This window comes from Nicotiana tomentosiformis, chromosome 1 (assembly GCF_000390325.3).
Source record: "Nicotiana tomentosiformis chromosome 1, ASM39032v3, whole genome shotgun sequence".
In the NCBI taxonomy this organism is placed as follows: domain Eukaryota; kingdom Viridiplantae; phylum Streptophyta; class Magnoliopsida; order Solanales; family Solanaceae; genus Nicotiana; species Nicotiana tomentosiformis.
Window position 1 is genome coordinate 71,757,197 of NC_090812.1, and position 16,318 is coordinate 71,773,514.

General features: G+C 36.9%; 3 protein-coding genes across 4 annotated transcripts; 1 reads left to right on the top strand and 2 right to left on the bottom strand.

Moving 5' to 3' along the window:
• Nucleotides 1-1,371: 1,371 nt before the first annotated feature.
• On the bottom strand, nucleotides 1,372-2,367 carry LOC138906800 (uncharacterized). The gene is made up of 2 exons (XM_070196467.1): nucleotides 1,840-2,367; nucleotides 1,372-1,698 (listed from the first exon to the last, which is right to left on the bottom strand). Exons 1-2 carry the CDS (start codon nucleotides 2,365-2,367, stop codon nucleotides 1,372-1,374), a joined length of 855 nt encoding a protein of 284 aa, XP_070052568.1.
• A 6,052-nt stretch (nucleotides 2,368-8,419) lies between these two features.
• Nucleotides 8,420-12,126, top strand: LOC104109721 (protein CYPRO4). The gene is made up of 2 exons (XM_009619070.4): nucleotides 8,420-10,210; nucleotides 11,551-12,126. Exons 1-2 carry the CDS (start codon nucleotides 8,582-8,584, stop codon nucleotides 11,848-11,850), a joined length of 1,929 nt encoding a protein of 642 aa, XP_009617365.1. The 5' UTR covers nucleotides 8,420-8,581; the 3' UTR covers nucleotides 11,851-12,126.
• Nucleotides 12,127-12,869: 743 nt separating this feature from the next.
• On the bottom strand, nucleotides 12,870-16,197 carry LOC104109722 (uncharacterized). Of its 2 annotated transcripts, none has more exons than XM_009619071.4 (7): nucleotides 16,084-16,197; nucleotides 15,912-15,985; nucleotides 13,851-13,917; nucleotides 13,637-13,759; nucleotides 13,466-13,549; nucleotides 13,293-13,379; nucleotides 12,870-13,203 (listed from the first exon to the last, which is right to left on the bottom strand). In XM_009619071.4, the coding sequence occupies exons 2-7, from the start codon at nucleotides 15,977-15,979 to the stop codon at nucleotides 13,117-13,119; spliced, it is 516 nt and encodes a 171-aa protein (XP_009617366.1). In that variant the 5' UTR covers nucleotides 15,980-15,985; nucleotides 16,084-16,197; the 3' UTR covers nucleotides 12,870-13,116. The 2 variants fall into 2 exon arrangements, with proteins under 2 accessions (XP_009617366.1, XP_009617368.1); XM_009619073.4 differs by having other exon boundaries at nucleotides 15,912-15,981; nucleotides 16,084-16,177.
• Between the last annotated feature and the right edge of the window lie 121 nt (nucleotides 16,198-16,318).

The following is a 16,318-nucleotide window of genomic DNA, read 5'->3' on the forward strand; positions in this document are numbered from 1 at the left end:
ATCAATGCTCCTGCTGATAAGAAGCTTGTTTTTGTCAAACCCCAGGACGTCGTATCAGAATACATATTGGGGTACAGGTTACTCGCAAATATTGTATGGGATTAAGTTAATTTTGTGATTATGCCCATAAATATTGTGGAGAAATTTCAATGGTTGTTGGTTGTGTTTGACATTACCGATAAGGTTCTATATGTTTATGATTCTATGGTCTCTTCACAAAATCACAACCTTATTGAATTTGTTGTCAACAAGTTTGTTGTTATGATCCCCCTCTACTTGTCATGCGCCGGCTTCTATGGCAAGCGTCCAGACATCAACTACAAAAACACAAAGGCATACATTAAAAAAGATGTTACTGACCCTCTTGACATTCAGTGATTGGTCAGTGAGATACCCCAGCAAAAAGAGGGATCACTGTATGAAAAAACTATTTTTCCTTCTATCTATTTAACATATTTTATTTTACAATGAATGCTAAATCTTTTCCCATAATTTTTTTTTGCAGTGACTGTGGTGTATATGTGGCTGCATTTGCAGAATATGTCAGCATTGGAGAGCTAGCAGTTTCAAAGGAAGGCCTTTCTGATATTGATCAACATCATAGACGCTATGGAGCGCTACTTTGGGATTATCCTAGGAAGAAGCAAGATACTGGTGCAATTAATGAGAGCGAGGTGACTGGCAGATTAGGAAGAAGAAAAGGTGCACCAGCTGTGAATGAGAGAACACAAGTCCGGAAGAAGAAGAATTAGTTGCCCTTTTCTGTAGAAAAAATTGTAGTTAAATTGTTTAGTTGTAGCTGTTTTGTAGTAAAGTTGTAGATAAATTGTTATCTAAGAACAAGTCAGTTGACGTTTATTTGTAGCAGATTTATGCTACAATTATTTTACCCTATGTTTTGTTATTTTATCGAAGATACTACTACTTAGAATATGAAACATCTGTTGTTTTATTTTTTTGGTTGAAAGTTGTTAGTACTTGATATCGTTATTGTTAGCATATAATTTCTTTACAACTTAACTACAATTATGTATTATACATACAAAAAATACATAATCCAATCAAGTTATGAAAGGCTGAAATGAATACACTCAGTAATTAAACAAAACAAATACAAACCAATTGCATTAAGAGCTAAAAATATTTCATTATAGGAGACAGTCTTTAATTAATTTATCAACAAAATTACACCTCAACTATAATTCTCCAGAACACCTCAACACAATTTATCAAAAAATCTTGTGACTTTATCAAATTTTATTTCCTCTTGGGAGCATTCTTACAAGATATTTTGTTATGCCCTTCTAGTCCGCAGTTTCCACATGAAACCTTGTACTTCTTTGCATTTACTTCATCATATGAATTGTATCTTTATTTTTTAGGTCTTCCTGACTGTCTTTTCCCAATAGGTGGCATTACAACTTTTTCAGCTATATGTTGTGGCACATTCCATTTGCTTTCGTCAGGCAGCGGGTCTACTGGTATTTCATAAGTATGCAAAAGGCTCTCCCTCGTGTAATAAGGAGAACAATAATTTTCATAAGACTCATTCTTGTGCCTCAAAGCCGCCAAAGCATGTGCACAAGGAAGTTCATCAAGCTGGAATTGTCCATAACTACATCTCTTGTTTTGAAGACAAACAATAAAGCGCTTCACATCATCTATCACGGTATGGATGTGATCTGTTAAAGCCCTCTCCTACAATTTCATTACAAACACACAACAAGTTGTCAAAAATATATACAAAATAACTACAATTATACAACATTTTATCTACAATTAACAGTATATATTTAGTTTGATGGAATCCTTGATCTGATGTTACTGGATATAGCTTACTCTCATCTTCCGCGATAATGTCATGTTGTCCTCCAACTCTTTGTTGTATTTTTTTCCAAGGTATGTGAATGTAACCTTTGCTTTCAATAACTTTTCATTAGTCCAACGTTCAAGAAGAGTCATCATGTACTCTAATAGTTTAACTATGGGCAGCTCTCTTGTATCTTTTGTTACCGCATTTAATGACTCTGCAATATTTGATGTCATCATCCACGTTTTGTTCACCGTAGCATGTACCCGAGACCATCTGTGATAGCCAATATCGTATAGGTATGCTTTAACACGCGTATCGATCTCTTCAATCTTTGACACTCTTTCATTAAATTCATCAAGTGTGTATGATCGTGTCGTGGCAAAGTACAATTCGCTTAACTTTAGATGACCCTTCTTGAACTTTGACTTTATATTTGTCCAAATATGCCACATGAAAGCATAATGTGGTATGCAAGTATAAACAATAGATGTTGCCTTCAAGATACTCTCATTCCGATCCGAAATAACACGCATATTTGGTTTTCCACCATACATGTAACGACCCGGCCGGTCTTTTTGAGAGTTAGAGCCCCGAACCCCTATTAACTGCTTTTCCCATATCTATTTCTGCTATTGTGACTTGCCGGGATGATTGGTTTTGAGTTTCGGAGTGTTTTGGGACACTTAGTCCCTAAATGAGAGCTTAAACCTTAGGATTTGGACCGTAGTCAGAACTGTATGAAGACGATTTTGGAATAGAATTGTGTTGGTTCCGATAGCTCCGTTAGGTGATTTTAGGTTTAGGGACGTGTCCGGATTGTGTTTTGGAGGTCCGTAACTCATTTAGGCTTGAAATGGCGAAAGACGAATTTTTGGAGTTTTGGGCCAGTAGTGGAATTTTTGATATCGGGGTTGTTTTCTGATTTCGGAAATTGGAGTAGGTCCGTAATGTTGATTATGACTTGTGCGCAAAATTTGAGGTCAATCGAATGTGATTTGATAGGTTTCGGCATCAGTTGTAGAATTTTGAAGTTTCAAGTTCTTTAAGTTTGAATTGGAGGGTGATTCATGATTTTAGCGTTGTTTGTCATTTGAGAGCTCGACTAAGTTCGTATGGTGTTTTAGGACTGGTTGGTATGTTTGGTCGAGGTCCCGGAGGCCTCGGGTGAGTTTCGGACGCCCAACGGATCGATATTTAGACTTAGGAGGTTGCTGAAGTTTTCTGGTGTCTGAGTTCTGGTTTCCTTATACGCGATCGCGTAGGCTTAACTGGGAAGAGGATGGAATTGTTCTTCATGTTCGCGAACATGGGCATGAGAACGCATAGTGATGTGAGGTGGTGGTTCGCGAACGCAGAGACAAGGTCGCGATCGCGTAGGGTTAAGTGTGCCAAAGCTGGACCACGCGCTTTGCTCATCACGAATGCGTGCGGATGTTCGCGATCGCGTGAGTAGGGGAGCCAGAGCATCGCGTTCGCGTGGTGTTTTAAGCGATCGCGTAGAGTAATTTCTGGGGCAGCAAAGTTGTTCTTCGCGATCGCGAGGCTATTTTTGCTATCACTATTAAGGAATCGCTGGGCAGTGTTAAAGTTTCCAAAAAACGGGGGTTTTCCATTTTACCAAAAACTTGAGATAGGGAGCTCGGATTTGGAGGATATTTTGAGGGATTTTCAGAGATATTGATTGAGTAACGATTCTTAACTCTTTTATGGTTATATCCCACTAATCTATCATTAATTTCCTCTTTGATTTCGGATTTTGAGGTTGAAATTGGGAAAACAATTTGGAAGAACTTCTTCAACAAAGATTTCGAGTTTTGAAGGGGATTTGTGGTCGGATTTGAGAAATTTTTATATGGTTAAACTTGTGAGTTAATGGGTGTTCGTATTTTATGACTTTTACCCGATTCCGAGATGTGGGCCCCACGGGTGATTTTTGAGTAAATTTCGGAATTTTTGTTAAAGTGTTGATTTCATTAATTAGATGAGTCTATTATGGTTGTATTTATGATATGTAATTGCTTTTGGCTAGATTTGGGCCATTCAGAGCTGGATATTCATGGGAAAGGCATTGTGACCGATTGATTGAGCTTGGTTCGAGTTAAGTGGCTTGCCTAACCTTGTGTTGGGGACTCTTCCCTTAGGATGTTTGATATTAATTGATGTGTGGGTGCCGTGTACGTGAGGTGACGCGTACGTACACAGGCTATTATTGCAAAAATCACGTCTTTCCTTTCTAAATCATAAACCGTTTTCCCTTATTAAATTGTACTAATACGTTTAATTGTTTAGCTTAGATTAGAGAAGCATGCTTACGTGTTTTAACTGCCTATTTGACATTCTGTGCGCCATGCTTAGTTAAGTCCCTACTTTTCTTATCTGTGTTCTGTATAAACTGTATAACTCGATGCCTTACCCGTCATTTCATCTTGTGTTGCATATTTAAATTGGGACTACGAACGTATTCCGGGAGATCCCCCCGTCTTGCATATTTATTTTGGGACTACGGATGTATTCCGGGAGATCCCCCAGCATTGCATATTTACTTTGGGACTACGGACGTATTTCGGGAGATCCCCCAGCACTAAATATTTACTTTGGAACTACGGACGTATTCCAGGAGATCCCCTTGTACTGCATATTCATTCGGAACTACGGGACGATATCCAGGGAGATTTCCCATTGTGTTTACCTTGTTTTGAGCCGAGAGCTTCCTTAACTGTTAAATTTTAGAGAATTTCTTTAACCGTGTTACTGTAAATTTTATTTATATTTTTTACTATTTAATTTATTATATTTACTCCGGTAGGGTCTTGACCTGACCTCGTCACTACTCGACCGAGATTAGGCTTGCCACTTACTGGGTACCATTGTGGTGCACTCATGCTACTCTCTGCATATGTTTTTTTGTGTGTGCAGATCCAGGTGCACCTTATCAGCCGCACTATCAGTGAGCCGGGACAATTTTGGAGACTTCAAAGTATATCTGTCGCGTCCGCAGACCTCGGAGTCCCCTTCTACTCTTTCCCATATCCATTATCTTCTGTATTTTTCCTTGTTAGACTCTGATGTATAGAGACACTAGATCTTCCCTTCTGTAGTTTGTGATTCACGATGTTCCGGATTTTGGGATTTGTTGTGTATTTTTGTATAGTTGGTTAAATTATATTTTTATTTTATTATTTCGCAAAATATTAGGCTTACCTAGTTGCAGAGACTAGGTGCCATCATGACGTCACACGGAGGGGAAATTAGGCCGTGACAATACGCATGTTTGAATTGCTCAAAAAATCACTTCCATGATGCGTTATTTTCTGAATCAACAACAGCGTATGCCAGTGGTAATATGCTACCTATCACATGTGGCAAAAAGAAATTCAATTTCCATAATAAAACTGGAGATAAAAAAAATACATACTAAAAAACAAAATTACAACAATATTTCTACAATTAATCTACAATACATGTTGCATCCATTGTGCTAGCTGTTAACATTATTCCCATGTATGCCGACTTCAAGAAGGTCCCGTCAACTACTACAATTGGCCTACAATACTCCCAACCCTTGATGGACGTACTAAGCGTAACAAATGCGTACAAGAAACAGTCATCGTCAGTCTTCTGTAATTTAACTACCGACCCCAGATAAGTCTTCTCCAGAATATACAAATAACTTGGCAAGCGACTGTAGGAATCAGCAGGATGACCTCTCAAAAATTTCAAAGCTTTTTCCTTTGCTCTCCAAGCTTACATGTATGTTAAGTTCACATCGTGTTCCGACAACATATCAGTTTGTATGTCTTTTGGTGTGTAAATTATCTTAGGATCCACATATTTTGGTATAACCATGCTACCAACTACCGTGGCAGTAGGTTTGCGTTGTATGTATGTATTGTCCATCAAAGAGTATGTGTGCAAGCTGTTGAATTTTCGAACCTTGAACAATTCTGAATCATTATGCTGGTGGACTTGAAGTGCCATGTACAATTGTCCCCAATACATACCAGGCAGTAGGTACAGAATAAAAATAATTTAAAGAATATTATGAAAATGTAGCTACAAAATAATAGGCTGTTTAAGCATAAAAATCTTATATTTAACAATTTATATACAAAAAAACTACAAATTATATACAATTTGTATACAATGATATTACAAACTATACAAAAAAAATACAAAGAAACTACAAATTAAACAAAAATATGATGTTGACAATTGAACTATTTCTACCTTCTTGCGCTAGACCTTTTCACCCTAAATTGGAACTTGTTCATGATAGAATAGTGCTTCATTGCACTGGCAATTGTTTGCTTGTCTTTGTAGACTTGGCCTACTTCAATAACATTTGGCGTATCTGTTATGATGATACTTTCATATTCCACTATCGCCGGAGATGTTGGCATATCAATCAACTTCAGTGTTTCAGATGAACCTGCACTCAATTAAAGCTAACTACAGTTCAGACATACATTGTAGATAGTTTGTAGTAAAATTGTAGAACACGTGAAATTCAATACTTCAATATTCATAACAGTTGAACTACACTTGTTATGTAGTATTTTTGCATCTATATTGTAGAAAAATTGTAGAACACATGAAATATAAAAAAACATCACCACTGAAATAATAGAGCAAACCTGCAATTGTGTTCGAATTAGAGATACTGCATTTCAAATCAAAATCAATCACTGTTATACATAGCGGATACCTTCCTAAGCTTTTGTTTTCCTTTTTCGTCTCCATGTATACTCGAACTCCCATATCATTCTGAATTTTCATTGGAGGACAATGTTCGTTGACAATGAATTTGATTTCGATAATTTTTTCTGATGTATCGATCATTATTTGCTCTGCAATTGCAGAATTCAATTGACTATAATTTGAATCATCGCTGACTATAATTCCGTCAACACTAAAATCTCTGTATCTCCCAAAGCTATCCCAATTACCATTTAGCTGAAGCATAATAACTATTTTTGACATTATGTCGCAGAATTCAACACAATTATAGATAATTGTTTGTAATTTCTTTTTCAAAACCTTCGCTTATGATTGTGACACCAGAGGAGACAGAGAAAATCAGAGTATCGGCGATGATAAACTGAGAAAATCAGCGTAATAGCAGGCTTAATTCAATTGCGATGATTGTGTCGCAAAATTCTCGAAAAAATCCTACGCGATCCCAAAATTCCTCCTCTAAAAAAGGAAGGCTACTACAGAAAGGATTCTAGTTTAAATAAATGTATATAATTTGTAGACAAAATGTGTTTAGACCGGGTAATTAAGTAAACATGGATATTTTTGATAATAAAGTTTCATATAGTGTATAAGAATGAAAAAATGTCTTTCTATTTTCTACCTAAGCAATTTTACATTCGTGATCATGTTAGGCGAAAAGTAATATTAAAAAAATAATTTTTGAGCTTAAAAATAATGAAGATTTAACCTAAATAGCATCCCACTTAATTACTTAATTTAAAAATAGCCGGTGAATATATAATATATATAATTATGTATAATCGATGTATAAATTATATATATTGGTTAGGAAATGTAAGCAGTGAGACATGCTATTTGTGTAAAGATCCCCTTAAAAATCTCTTTCATTTTAGAGAAATTTTCATAAAGACTATAGTTTAGAGCCTAGTAACTATAGTTTGTTTAATTACCATTTGTAGCTATTGTTCAATTGTTACCAGCTTGTATCACTTGTATTCAAACACGCAACGATTACAACATGTGTCAATTGTATTCGTTCGCGCAACGAAGACAACATATATAAATTGTATTCGTTCGCGTAACAAATACAATATGTATCAATTGTAACCAAGGCGAAATACAAGGATGTATATAAGGGATACAACATATATCGACTGTATTTGTTCATGCAATGAATACAATCACGGCGAAATATAGAAATACAGAAAATAAAATGCTCTTGTTGAGAGTCGAACTCAAGACCTCTGCTAACTAAGCGGACACTTTAACCAACTTAGTTGTGAGAGCTTGTTGCTCTCTTGCTTCAGTTCAAAACAAATTAATCTCATGTTTTATGAATTTGCTATAAGATTTAAACATAGTTACGAATGATCAATTTGCTGAAAGTATAGCTACGAATAAAAAATATATATGTATTTTTGACGTGTCGCGTAATTTTACTTGTAAAGCTGTATTAAACCCAATTTACAAAAGGGATCTTTACACAAATAGCCGGTCATATTCACTTTTTACCTTTTCTAGCCATATATATGGATTATACATTGATTATACATAATTATACACATATAATATATAAAGTATTCATGTATTATATCTTTACCGACTATTTTTAGTTTAAACGATTTAGTGGGCGGCTATTTGGGTTAATTCTTCTTTACAAAATCCAGACCAATTCGTTATATGAGCCCAATATTCTCCGTGGAAAGTTGGCCCTCAAAGATTGGATTATGGCTGAGTATTTGTGTAAATATCCATATTGGAAAAGCCCAGAGTTTTTTACGCGCAATAACGAAAAGCGTGCCGCCATTTACTTAACGACTAAGCTACGTGTCACCGTCAGATGTACGCCAACTCGCAAATATATATATCCATTTTCTTCATCTTTGGTTTATACTCTTTCCAAATAAAGCAAATCAAATTCCCCATTCCCGATTTATCTTTTCCACTTTTCCCCGCTTCTGAATTTCAATTTTTGTGATTCCTTTCTTTCTCTCCTTAAAAGAAATTCAAAATCTACTTTTCCAGCGATCATTTGCTCGGAACACCGTGATCATGGGAGCTTCTCACAGTCGTGAAGGTCTAGAACTTTCCGATGATTCAGATTACGATGACGACGAGGAAAGCACCAAAACGGAAAGTGAAGAACAGTACGAAGACGCCGCCGACGATCACGCTTCAACGAGGACTCCGCCGGTGAGTAGCAAAACCCTAGACGAAGTCGATTCTAAACTCAAAGCACTAAAACTTAAGTACGGTTCAGCTGAAACACCGTCTAATCTAAAAAACGCCGTTAGATTGTACTTGCATGTCGGCGGTAACACGCCGAAAGCCAAATGGATAACCTCTCAGAAGCTAGCGTACTATGAATTTGTTAAAACATTGAAAATCGACGGTGATGATGAAGATGATGATTACGAATTGTCAAGTCGAGAGGGGTTTTGGGTTCTGAATGTGGGGAAGAAAATTAGGGCTAAGGTTTCGACTGATATGCAGTTGAAAATGTTTGGAGATCAGAGGAGGGTTGATTTTGTGGATAAAGGAGTGTGGGCTTTGAAATTCTTTGTGGATGATGAGTATAGGAGTTTTATTAGTAAGTTTCAAGATTGTTTGTTTGAGAATGTGTATGGAATGGAGGCTACAGAGGCAAATAAAGTGAAGATTTACGGAAAGGAATTTGTTGGATGGTTAAGACCTGAGGAATCAGATGATGCAATGTGGGAAGATGCAGATTCTGGAGTGTGGAAGGGTAGCGGGAAGAGTCCCATGACGCCGGTGAGGGATAGCCAAGATTTGCTGGAGGAGTTTGAGGAAGCTGCTACTGGTGGAGGAATTCAGAGTCTGGCATTAGGGGCTTTGGATAATAGTTTTCTTGTGAATGATTCAGGGGTGCAAGTTGTGAAAAATTTCAGCCATGGGATCCATGGGAAAGGTGTTTATGTGAAATTTGATGAAAAGGATAAGAGGGGAAGTTCAACCCCAAAAAAGGCTCTTTTGATGCGTGGAGAAACTAATATGATGCTAATGAGCCCTTTTAAGGAAGGGAAGCCTCGATCTACGGGGCTTCACCAATTGGATATTGAGACCGGGAAGATTGTCACTGAATGGAAGTTTGAGAAGGACGGGACTGATATTACCATGAAGGATATAACAAATGATACAAAAGGGTCACAGTTGGATCCTTCTGAATCGACATTTTTGGGCTTGGATGATAACCGGCTGTGTCAGTGGGACATGCGTGATAAGAAAGGAATTGTTCAGACATTAGCCAATACAAGTTCTCCTGTTTTGCATTGGACACAAGGGCACCAGTTCTCTAGAGGGACAAATTTTCAATGCTTTGCCACGACTGGTGATGGCTCCATTGTAGTTGGATCACTTGATGGGAAGATTCGTTTGTACTCGAAGACCTCGATGAGGCAAGCAAAGACTGCATTCCCTGGGCTTGGCTCTCCGATTACACATGTTGATGTTACTTATGATGGCAAATGGATACTTGGCACGACAGATACATATTTGATCTTGATATGCAGTTTGTTTACTGATAAGGATGGGAAGACCAAAACGGGTTTTACTGGTCGAATGGGAAATAAAATCCCTGCCCCAAGATTGTTAAAGCTGACTCCAGTTGATGCGCATATGGCTGGGGCAAATAACAAGTTCCATGGTGGCCATTTCTCATGGGTAAGCATGCTTAATTTATTTAGCTGCTTAACATATAAGTACTCTATAGGTAATTGCTATTGTCATGTTACTTGTTTGTTGAAGGGGCATTACATTGTTAACTCCATGAAAGCTGTCCGTTGTGTTGTGAGTTCATATAAGTTGGTTGTTGCTACTTCCGTATAGGCTCTTATGCAACTTTAGTAAATGCAATGACCTTGGACTTTAATGACTTTATTAACAAAAAAAAAAAAATCCTTGACTGTAATGATTTGTATGGCATACGTAATGACACTTTCGCACTGTTTTTTTTTCCTTGTTTGCCGGAGATCATAAATTATAAGTTTAAAGCTTTACTATAGCTTCTTTTTGTTGCCTCTTGCCATGAAGTTATGGAAGTTTAGCATATGTGATGTCTGCAACCTGCTTTTCTCCATACCTTGGAGGTTACCGCATCCATGATGGTTGCTCATTTCCTTGTATACTATATGTAGCTTCTTCGAAATATGATCTCCTAATCAGCTTTTCTCACCTCAGATTCCACTATGCTGCAATTTAAATCTCGATCCTTTTAGTCATCAGCCTCGATTTATTCTTTATAGTGGCAGTAATCCTTCTTTTCTTTATTTATTGACCAAATTATCTGTTCTGAATGAACCAGATGTTTAAAAGTTTCCTGCAACAAAACAGTTATATCTCTTTCTCAGGATGATTAACCAATGGGAAATATTCTGAAACTTAATGCCTCTATCGTAGGAGTGCTAAAAAATTTTAATTCTTGGTTGGTGAAAAATAGTATTTCTCCAATAAAAGCTTATATATTCAAGATGAGAACTCCAATTGGCTGCTGAAACCCTGAAACTAGCAATTTCTGAAATAGCTGACAGTGCAATATCTTCTTTGCTTCCATATTTTGTTAGGCTATGGGATACTTTTTTCTATATTCTGAAGCAGATTTTGGAAGTTGGCAATAGAGTGGTGGACTGTTGCACTTCTTTGTCTTAGCAAGCTTCTCACATTTGTCTATACCACTGGGAGTCCTCCTCTTTAGTTTCCTGCCATCTTTTGTTACCGTCCTGCAGCAGGTCATGGGCATGTAATATGACCTCTACCGCAGCTCTCGATTGACGGAAGTATAACTTGAATTTGACTATTGTTACAACTTGCACCAGATCCACTGAAGATCTGGTTAATGTTTGTTGCATGAGAATTTGTTTGTCCCGCGGCAGGTTTTACCCTTTTATATGTTTTTCCTTCTCTGATGTAGGTCTATACTGTAGTAACTGTGCATGCTTGTGTTTTCTATTCCTCAAGCTGAAAGTAGGTGAATAACCTGACCTGCCTTGTATGTCATTTTCCAGGTTACTGAAAGTGGAAAACAAGAACGCCACTTGGTTGCAGCAGTAGGCAAGTTTAGCGTGATATGGAATTTCCAGCAGGTGAAGGACAGTGCTCACCGTTGCTATCAGAATCAGCAAGGGCTGAAGAGTTGCTATTGTTACAAGATAGTGCCAAAGGATGAGTCAGTTGTTGAGAGTCGTTTCATGCATGACAAATATGCCGTCAGTGACTCACCAGAAGCTCCTTTGGTTGTGGCAACTCCAATGAAAGTTACTTCCATCAGCATGTCTGGCAAGAAGCGGGGGCTGGGAACTAGTTGACCGGTGATTTGATCAATGCGTGCAAGAAAAACTTTCTATTGTGTATGTAGGGAGGTTTGAGTTCATTTTTTTTTTTACGATCCCTGTATTGTTTTATCGTTTATTTGTTTGTGTTTATGTTTTACAAACTGCTTTTTAAACCGCATACTGTAAGTACGAGTGGAATTCTTATGAGTTATGACGTGCAAGATATTGTGTCAGAGAATGTTTGGATGAAGAAGTTTGTGCATATAATTCAAGTCAAATAAATTCAAGCCCTATGATTTTCTGTTGGCATATCAATTCTAGCCTTCCACTGTGCATGAACAGTACAATCTAGAAGGGTCTTTGCACACTTTTACTTGCCAGTGCTCGTAGGTCGAGTTGTGATGCAAGATTAACTTAAGTGTCAAATAAGTAATAAATTCTGGAACAAGTTTTAGAATTGAATCTGGCAGCTAAGTTCTCTTGTCATCCAACTTAAGTTGTTAAGATTGCGGTGGCCTATCTTGCACAGGAGGTGATATCAGGTAATTCTTCGCATTTTCTTTTGAAATGCCAGATTAGGCATAAAGTGAATTTCACGTATAGCGACTGCACTTTCCTGACTAAACCATACAATTCAAAACTATTTTTGTTACATTACAGTAATCGAACTTTACTCACTGTAGCATAAAGTTATAGAACCATCTCGTCATATTAAAGTAACTTAATTTTTTCTGTTACAACAGTAAAGCCACAAAACTTTACTCATTATTATAACAATAAAGTCCCAAAATTTTACCCATTTAAGAGTAAAATCACCTTGATAGGTAGGTTTTGTTGTCACAGTAGGTAAAGTATTGGACTTTACTATTGTAGTAGATAAAAAACAATTACTTTAACGTGACAAAAGATAATTATATTACTAATACTATAATGGTATATAAGATTTAGTGACTTGACATTTAAAATGAGTAATATTCAATTATTTTAATGTGACGAAAAAATAGTTTTGTGACGCTTAAATTATATGTAATTAAACCATAAGCCATCACTAGTGACTACAGAATCTCTCCGACATTGAACATAAGCCAAACAAAATACAACATCAGAGAATGTTTAACAGGGACCAAATAGCGCCTATGAAGCAATCAGAGTAGCAAAATGGTATTTTCACACAAGGTTCGGGAAGTTATTTCTCAGACAACAGTTTACAAATGAAAAAGATAAAATAAATAGTGCCCTCCCCAGACCCCCACGGTGTGGGATAATACTGGGTATGTTGTTGGCGTAGGCGTGCAATTCTCATAAAGCATCTCGGGCAGCAATTCTGCAGGTGATGGCATCAGCAAGTGATGATATCTCCAGCTCCAGATTAGATATCTTGTAATGCTGTCAAATTTCAAATTATTAATTCATAATGAAAAAGGAAGCATGACCATACTCCTCCAAACCACTTGAAAAGATAGCTATCCACCCACCTTTTGAATCTGAGCTTGGTTTATTCTTTGTTCCAATTCCTTCAAGTCAATCTCCTTGCCCTTTATGAGTTTTTCTATGGCCACCATCTAGTTGCAAAGTAAGAACACATCATTACCGCCAAGAAAAAGAAGTCAATAAATCAACTCGGGTGACATAAACAATGTTGCCTCACCTCATCAACCGAAGCACTAAAGCGTGCTGCAAGGATGTAGCTTGTGTTATCTGCAATGCCACATCTTTTCAAAGATTCTGATATCTACTACGATCAAGCAGAGCTAAAGTCAATGGACCACAAAAGGATAAAATCCACTCAATCATTAGATTTAGCCTTAAATCTACTTACATGCTTAGATCCTGAATAGTTGTAAACAAGCTCAGAGTGGAGGGTCCGTGTAGTCAGTGAATCCCGTGATTTAGCTACAAGTGCCTTGTGTGCAGCTGCCAAAACAGGAAATACTTCTGGAATCTGTTGTAATATGCCCAAAAATGAAATCAGCTTGATATGCACAAAGCAAAAACAAGGGAGCTTTGAATGAGAGAGTGAAGAGTGTACTTACAAGTGATGCATTCAGAAATGCTACTTCTGGCTCCAAAGTTGCTGACTGCATTAAATCCAGTAGTTCTCTGAAAAAGATGGTCACTTAGGTTTATTTTAACTTTAGTCATTAATGTAGTTTTGTATTAAGCATAACTTATTTTTCTGATTCTAATTGTTCGCATTTGCTGATATTATCTTTTACTTCAGTTTAGAACTTAATGAGTATCTTCCCTTTTTGGCAAAGCAAACTTTTCCATGTTGGCACCCAAAAATTGGATCACAGGAAACCTAAGATTGCACAATACACATAGTTTTCAAAGATTTTTCAATAAAACAAAACAGTACAACAATTTCCTTCTAGGCAATACCCCTAAAAATTATACTTCCAGAAGATGCACACTTTTTGTCAACAAATTTTGTCTCTTCTTGTTGCTCTTTTTGATCTGTGAATTAGCTTAGCTCATTGGTGCCAAATAGGCTCAAGGTGGTCAGCTGAATACCCTTCACCAAAAAATTATTTTGTGTATATAGGTCAAATATTACTTCTTATACATATATACCCTTAGCAAACTTCCGGGCTTCACCACTGTTTCTAGATGCCTAATGCCGAGTAGAGTATAGTTTTCAGATAAAACATGAATTAATCCCATGTTGTTTCTAGTGCTGAGTGCAGTCTTTTTTCTTTTAGCTGGGGGGTGGGGGTTTAGGCAGCATTGGGGATAAGTTCTAGTACTTACTGCACATGAAGCTATCAGAAGAAAGCCTGAAAGTGCAACTATGTAGTCTGGTACTTCCTGAAAAGGAAACGCTTGATATTTTGGATACAACTGAATCGGGATATAAGAAAATCTTATGACAGAGTAAAAGTCATGGATCAATTTTTTCCACATCTTCTTTATACTGTTAGGCTTTTGCAAACTAGTGCAGCATAGCTATGTATAGCAACAAGCCTCAGACTAGTGTTACAATTAGTATGACAATTCTAAACGATAAGTCCCTCATTCGACAAAATTGTGTTTATTTTTGTGTCGAAAGATAGAGAAGTTCTCTCCTGAACTTAGCACCGTTCATTCGGTGCACAGTTAGATTAATTTGGTCCTAATTACCCCTGATACTTGGCTATTTGAATGTCTAGACCCCCCAAAGAGCCACCTGGCACAACAAGTGGTTTCAAATGATGAGAGAGTAATTTTAATGCCACATCAGATCATTTCACGGTAATAAAGGCTGAAATTACCATTTTCCTTAAAACTTTTTTTCCGTTCCCAACGGTTATTTCCCTTCTTCCTATTTCTTTTCTCCTTCTTCTATCCTCTTCTTTTTCTTCCATAAAATTTCAGCTCTTACTATTTCTTACCTTCTCATATGCTAAAAGTCCTCGAGGTTTCAATTTCTCCCCAGTAGTACCCTCATTGACTTCGGCTTTACTAATCACTAAATTGGTTTCACTGGAACCCATCGTAACTAGCATTTGCTGCTGTATAAACCAATTTCAAAATGGGATAACTGCTCGATAGGGCATGAGTTCTAGTATCACAAGCATTTCCTCATAGGAACATCAATTTTTCTTCGTCTCCTCCTTTTTTATTAGATAACATTTTTTATCCCCATCTTTATCACCTTGACAACATCATGGACTAATGCAAACCCCGAACAAAGATACTTCGATGCAGGCATTATGGCGTATTAAAGTCAGTTGTTTTATGTCTAGAAACTTCAATTTCGGCCTAATTTAGGATTTTTTTTTTTTTCTTGTTGGGTCTCGTTTAGGATTTTGTTTCTGATTTAATTTTTTTGGATTTAGCACAGGCTAGATGTCAGAATTGCTTGTGGACATTTTCGATTTTTCGATAAAGCACATTTACCCCTACATCTTTAAGCCAGTGTGTTAACAGCCAAGCAACTTACATTTAAGCTATAGGGGAAAAACCAAGTAAGGTCTACCATAATTTTTAAAAAGATAGGCCCTTTAGTAATCATTCACAACATAATTACCAACAATTACTCAAAAGATAGGCATACAAAAATGAATTCCAGACTTAATTAGTTGTATAAAGACATCAGAGAGAAAATAACGTACTTAGAATTTGTAACATCGCAGAAAAGGGCAAGACAAAGGGTGGTTCCACCAACTTCGAACGCCTTCATTGCTAACTGAAAACAAAACAAAACAAACTAAAAAAATCATGAAATTCTGGTAGCAGAAATGAGAAGTGAGAAACTTGAGATGCAAAAATAATAGAGAAGGCAACCTTTGTCGTGCCAAACTCAGCTCAAAAGAAGCTAAGAAGAATTCAAGCACGTCGCCAGGGAAAGTGGCGGCGCTGCACTGGTACAGTGTAATCTGGGGTCAAAACTATATTTTAATTTCTACTAAGGTAGATCTTATTCGAGTAATTACACAATGGTCCCTGAATTTTTCGTGTAATACCTTTTTCTTCCCTGATATTTCTTTTCTTTTTCTATCTGATTTCCTCATAATTGATA